This window comes from Crocuta crocuta, unplaced genomic scaffold (assembly GCF_008692635.1).
Source record: "Crocuta crocuta isolate KB4526 unplaced genomic scaffold, BGI_CrCroc_1.0 scaffold267, whole genome shotgun sequence".
Taxonomy (NCBI): domain Eukaryota; kingdom Metazoa; phylum Chordata; class Mammalia; order Carnivora; family Hyaenidae; genus Crocuta; species Crocuta crocuta.
In genome coordinates, this window is record NW_027531899.1 from 1,656,533 (window position 1) to 1,662,246 (window position 5,714).

Consider the following 5,714-nt stretch of genomic DNA (forward strand, 5'->3'; position numbering starts at 1 on the left):
CCCGAGTCCGATTTACCCGACACAGCCTGGGACTTGATTTACTCCCACCCTGACACTCAGGCTATTTATGTCCATACCTGACTCTTGGCTCGCCTCACCTTCATGCGGATGAAGGACACCCCTAGTGTCCTAATGAGCGGGGGGGGGCTTCTCGATGAGGAGTAAGGACTCACCGGGCCCCTTCCGCAGACTCTGCCCTACAATAAGCCCATCCCCGGCGGACTCTGTGTCGGAATGTCTGTTTACATCCAAGGAGTGGCTAGTGAGCACATGAAGAGGTGAGTAGGGCACTCCCCTGCGCCAGGCTAGGCCAGGAGAGGGGGAAACGGGGCTTCCACTCCCCTGCAGAAGGCCTTCCCCCTCCCCCACCTGCTTGGGAAGGGGGGCTCTGTGCCACTGCCCCCGATGGCCAAAGGTCAGCCCTAGCCTGGGACGCCCAGGACTTGGTGACCAGGAGCAGGGAGCCTGGGGGCTGCGGGGAGAGGGGAGGGGGCCGGGAGTCTCACCAAGAGAGGCGGCCCTGGAGCTGGGATGCTGGACTGGAATTGATGGGTGTGATGGCATGAACTCAGATCACAGGCTCAGAGCCCGGCCAGCTCTGTCACTGGCCAACTGTGCGACCCCGGAAAGCCACCACGCCTCTCTGTGCTTTAGATTGCCGTCTGTAAAATGGGATTGTTTTGAGGATTCCATGTGTAACACTGGAAAGTAAGCAGTAAAATAAGTCTTAGCATTTTTTTTAGGGCCCTAAAATGGTGATAAAAAATTGACCTGACCTGAAGGCACGGTTGGTTTTTTTTACTCATTGGTTTTTTCGTCATTGAGTGCCCGCTGTGTGCCTGCGCACTGGGGAGAGAGCAGTCGACGGGACCAAGATCTCTGCCCACGCGGAGCTGACATCCTAGTAGAGAGGAGAGATGAAAGATAAAAATCAAATATGCAGGGGCCAGTGGTAATAAGTGCTAAGCACACAAACAGGGAAAGGAGATGGGGAATGGATGTAGAGGAGGGAGGACTGTGGCACTGTCCCTTTAAATAGGGTGGTAGGGAGGGAACACTTCAGCAAAGACCCAAAGAAGGGGCAGGAGGGAGCCTGGGAGTATAGGTGTAGAAAGAACAGCCAGTGCAAAGGCCCTGAGGCCGGTGTTTGTGCCCAGTTAGAATAACTTCAGGGATGCTGGCCTGAGGGAAGGTGTGGGTCATGCTCTGACTTGCCTCTTCAGAGGTCCCCCTGGCTGGAATGGCCTGCGGGGCAGGGAGGGAGCAGAGAGACAGGTTCCTAGGATAGTGCCTGGCCCTTGGAAACGCAGGCGTCCCAGCTATAGTCTTATTTAAAGCGGGCAGGGGCTGGGGGGCGGTGGTCTGGTTAAGGAAAGGGAGTGAGCGAATGCGTGGCAGCCCTCCTGGACTTCAGGGGCACTGCCTTCCCTTCCTCTCTGGGGTCAACAGTGCCCAAGTGTGCTGCCTCCTGTCGTTTTTTTTCCCCCAACCCCTCCTCCCGCCCAGTCAGGGATGTGAGAACGCGGTAGGTGTGAACCGGCTTCCAGGAGGAGGTCCGGGTTCGCAGGAGGGGGTGGGGAGCGGGGAGAACAGCCCTTCCTTCCTGTCCCACCAGGTTCTCCGTGAACTTAGTGGCGGGGCAGCACGCGGGGGCGGACATTGCCTTCCACTTCAATCCCCGCTTCGATGGCTGGGACAAGGTGGTTTTCAACTCGATGCAAGGCGGCAGGTGGGGCAGCGAGGAGAAGAAAAGAAGCATGCCCTTCCGCAAGGGCACCGCCTTTGAGCTGGTGATCATGGTCCTGGCGGAGCACTACAAGGTCAGAGCTTGGGGGCGGGGCCTCCCCATGGTGGCGCCCCTCCCCCCTTCCCTCCTCCTACCGGCCTCTCCCTCCTTCTCCACCTTCCTTCCTCCCCTGCTTCCTCTTTCCATCTGTGCCTCCTCCTCCTCCCCCCTCCACCCCCTTCCTTCTTGTCCCNTTCCCTCTCCCTCCACCTTTCCTACCTCACTTTTTTCTTTTCCTTCTTCCCTGCCTATTAAGCGTTTGTTCTCTTAAACAATTTTTTTTTCTCCCATGTGTCTCATTCCGATTCCTCCACCGTGGACGTCCTTGTCATGTTTAATGTATGTCACCTTGTCCCCTGCATTCTTGCAAAATGTGTATTCTGGCTCTTTCTTCCGGAGAACTCGGAACACACAAAAGGAGCGCTGGGTGCAGTGACCCGCCCCCCTTCTTGGTCAGCTCCAGTGGCTGTGAGCTCGAAGCCCCTGGTTTTCATCCTTCCCTGACACCTCCCCTCTCATGGGATTTAAAAGCAAATCCCAGATATAATTTCATTCATAAATATTTCAGTTTTTAAGAGCATAGTTCCAAGGCCACTAATTACCAGAGCTAAAACACTTTCTTCCTGGGGCCTCACATCAGCCAGCCCTCCGGTTCACTCATAAATACCTTAACGTGTGTTGTTGTTTTAAAGTTTATTTTGAGAGAGAGAGAGAGAGCATGAGAGCAAGAGCTCAAGCAGAGGAGGGACAAAGAGAGACGGATAGAGAGAGAATCCTGAGCAAGCTCTGCACTGTCAGCACGGAGCCCGACACAGGGCTCAAACCCACCAACTGTAAGATCATGACCTGAGGGTTTTTTGCACTTAGTCTGAGTCAGCCTCCGGGTAAGGCCCACACGCTGTGACTGATTACTATTATGCAAGTATTTTTTAAAGTTTATTTTATTTATTTATTTATTTAAATGTTTTATTTATTTCTGAGAGAGAGAGAGAGGCAGCGTGAGCAGGGGAGGGTCAGAGAGAGAAGGAGACACAGAATCTGAAACAGGCTCCAGGCTCAAGCTAGGCATCAGCACAGAGCCCGACGCGGGGCTTGAACCCATGAACTGGGGGATCATGACGTGCCGAAGTCGGATGTTTAACCGACTGAGTCACCCAGGCGCCCCATATTTTATTTTATTTTTGAGAGACAGAGAAAGAGCGAGAGTGTGAGTGTGAGTGGGGGAGGGGCAGAGAGAGAGAGAGGGAGACCAGAGAATCCAAAGCAGGCTCTGAGCTGTCAACACAGAGCCCGATGTGGAGCTCGAACCCACTAACCAAACCGTGAGATCATGACCCACGCTGAAGTTGGACACTTAACCACCTGGGCCACCCAGGCACCCCATGCAAGTATTTTTAAATTTTATTTTTTTTACCTTATTAGAAATTTTTAAAAGTTTATTTATATTTGTTTTATTTATTTCTGAGAGAGAGAGAGACAGAGTGAGCAGGGGAGGGTCAGAGAAAGAGAGAGACACAGAATCTGAAACAGGCTCCAGGCTCTGAGCTAGCGGTCAGCACAGAGCCCGACGTGGGGCTTGAACCCACGAACCGCGAGATCATGACCTGAGCCAAAGTCGGACGCTTAACCGACTGAGCCACCCAGGCGCCCTGAGAGTCTTTTTGTAAATGTGTTACTGAAGTGTACAACAGAGCTCACTGGATTTTCACCAAGAGAACACCCCAGCATCCAAGTCCAGAAATAAAACTGCTTCGGAGCTGGCTGTCAGCCCCGTGCCCACAGCTTAGCGCTGTAAATAGAACCGTGATGACATAAAGGACACAGGGCTCTACACAGGATTTCCACCATGCCTTTGACATGCCTGGCTGGGTTTTTACTATTCCCAACAATCCCTGGGTGAGCCTCCACTTCACAGATGGGGAAACAAAGGCTCAGAGAGGTGAAGTGACTTCCCCCAGGTCAGACAGCCAACATGCCGGAGGTGGACTCAGGCCCAATTCCTTTGGCACCGAAACCAAACCTCAGGCTCGATTCTCTCGTGCTCACCATCCTGACTAAATCCTCCGCTCTCGCCCATCCACCTGTCTCTCCCCCAACCTTTGACCCTGGCTCGACCTCTGACCTGTAGACTCCAAGAATCCTCACTCTGTGGCTATCCCAGCTCATCTCCAAGACTTGTCTCCAAGTTAAAAAGATCTCTGTCCCCTACTTCCTGTTTCTGCCTTCCCAAGGTCACAGGTGCCGACCCTGACCTTCCCCCTGCCCTCCAGGTGGTGGTAAATGGAAATCCCTTCTATGAGTTCGGGCACCGGCTGCCCCTACAGATGGTCACCCACCTGCAAGTGGATGGGGACCTGGAGCTTCAATCCATCAATTTCATTGGCGGCAACCCCCCGCCAAGCCAGGTGCGTGGCGTCCCTTCTCTTAGGTGCCCATTTCCTTCCTTAATTCGTTCCCTGCCTCCTTTCTTTCCTGAGCACCTGCCCTGGGCCAGGCTCTTCACTGGCCGAGCTACAAACTCGGAGGCCGCCAAGACAGCCCGCTGGGAAGACAGACATTCCACCAGACGGTGCTGGCTCCAAGCGGTCAAGCCTAGGATGGGAGACGGGAGGTTTGGGGAGTCCAGGAGCAGGGCTTCTGGGAGGAGGAGGAAGTCCATAAGCTGAGTCAAGAAGCAAAGATAAGGAGGAACAAAAGCCACGGGGATGGCAGGCAAGTTCATGAGAAGTTGCCCAACACTGCTGTCACCAGAGAAACTGACCTCAAGTCACAGTGAGCTACCGCCACACGCCCAGGGGAAGAGCTAACAAGAGAAAGGCACGCAATACCGATCACTGGAGAGGCTGGGGAGCTGGCCGACACTCCCCTGGGAATGACTGGGAAGTTCTCTGCAAGCTGAGCAGAGACACACCCCATGACCTAGAAACCCCGTTCCCAGGTCCACAGGGAAGAAACGGCCGCCCAAACACCCCCATAGCAGCCCAAACTCCAGACGCCAGCCGTGTCCTTCGGCTGAGGGTTCTACCCTCCCCCAGCCTGTAAGCGCCCGCCCCCCCACCGCCTCTGCGGGGAAAGTGCTCTGATGCTCATCGGGCCCATTTTACAGATGGGGGAACCGAGGCACAGAGACAGGAGGAAGCAGGATAAGGAAGGGAGCGAGAGTAGAATTTACCAGGCTTGCCCTAAAGAGGTGGAGTGTCACTGCGCTCTGAAGAGCCCTAAACATGGCGAGTTCCTCTCCATGAATGAGCCACCTGGGTGCCACTCTTTGACCCCAGAGTTGTCTTGGACCGCGGTGGTGGGGCTGCCCTGGACAGGCCTCCTTGACACCCCCCCGGGCCCTAGTTTGGGGTCTTCCCTCATTGCTTCCCACACACATTGCCTTTGTGCCTACGGACGTCCATGGGTAGGCCGGCACACCCACTACCTGTTGATGGGTCATGGATTTCTCCTTGTGGGGGGGGCTTGGTGGCCTGAGGAGGTCTTGGGGCAGCCACAGGACCCCCAGCCCCCCTCACCCTTTCTGCCTTCCATTCATCTGTGTAGCGTCCTGGACACACGCACCAACAGCCAAGTAACCTGCCTGTAAGTGGGAGGGGTGTGTGGCCATTTTGGGGGGGAGGGGTGGTGAGAAGTGGGAGGGGGTCAAAGAGGTGGGCCCCCCAGTTGTACTAATCCAGCACCCAGAGATATGCCTGCATAGAGTTGGCGTGCCATAAATATTTGTCAGATGTTACAGAATCATATCTCTCCTTCCTCACTCCACAGACCATGGAGGGACCCCCAATCTTCAACCCGGTAAAGTGTCCTGTGGGCATTTAGGGCTTGGCGGCAGGGAGTCGGCGGGGATGTAGGACCCGGGGGTGGGTAAGGGGCTCTGTGAGGGTGGGAAATAGAGTGGGGAGAGGGTGTCGGGGTGGCCAGAGGC

At 55.1% G+C, this 5,714-nt stretch overlaps 1 protein-coding gene across 1 annotated transcript in view; it reads left to right on the top strand.

The window, feature by feature from the left end:
• LGALS4 (galectin 4) overlaps window positions 1–5,714 on the top strand; it is a 9,043-nt gene that overhangs the window by 1,764 nt on the left and 1,565 nt on the right. Inside the window, exons 2-6 of the mRNA XM_077773866.1 lie at window positions 190–278; window positions 1,616–1,820; window positions 4,057–4,191; window positions 5,333–5,371; window positions 5,555–5,584. Of these exons, the coding sequence (XP_077629992.1) occupies window positions 190–278; window positions 1,616–1,820; window positions 4,057–4,191; window positions 5,333–5,371; window positions 5,555–5,584 (498 nt within the window). The remainder of the gene's footprint in view (window positions 1–189; window positions 279–1,615; window positions 1,821–4,056; window positions 4,192–5,332; window positions 5,372–5,554; window positions 5,585–5,714) is intronic.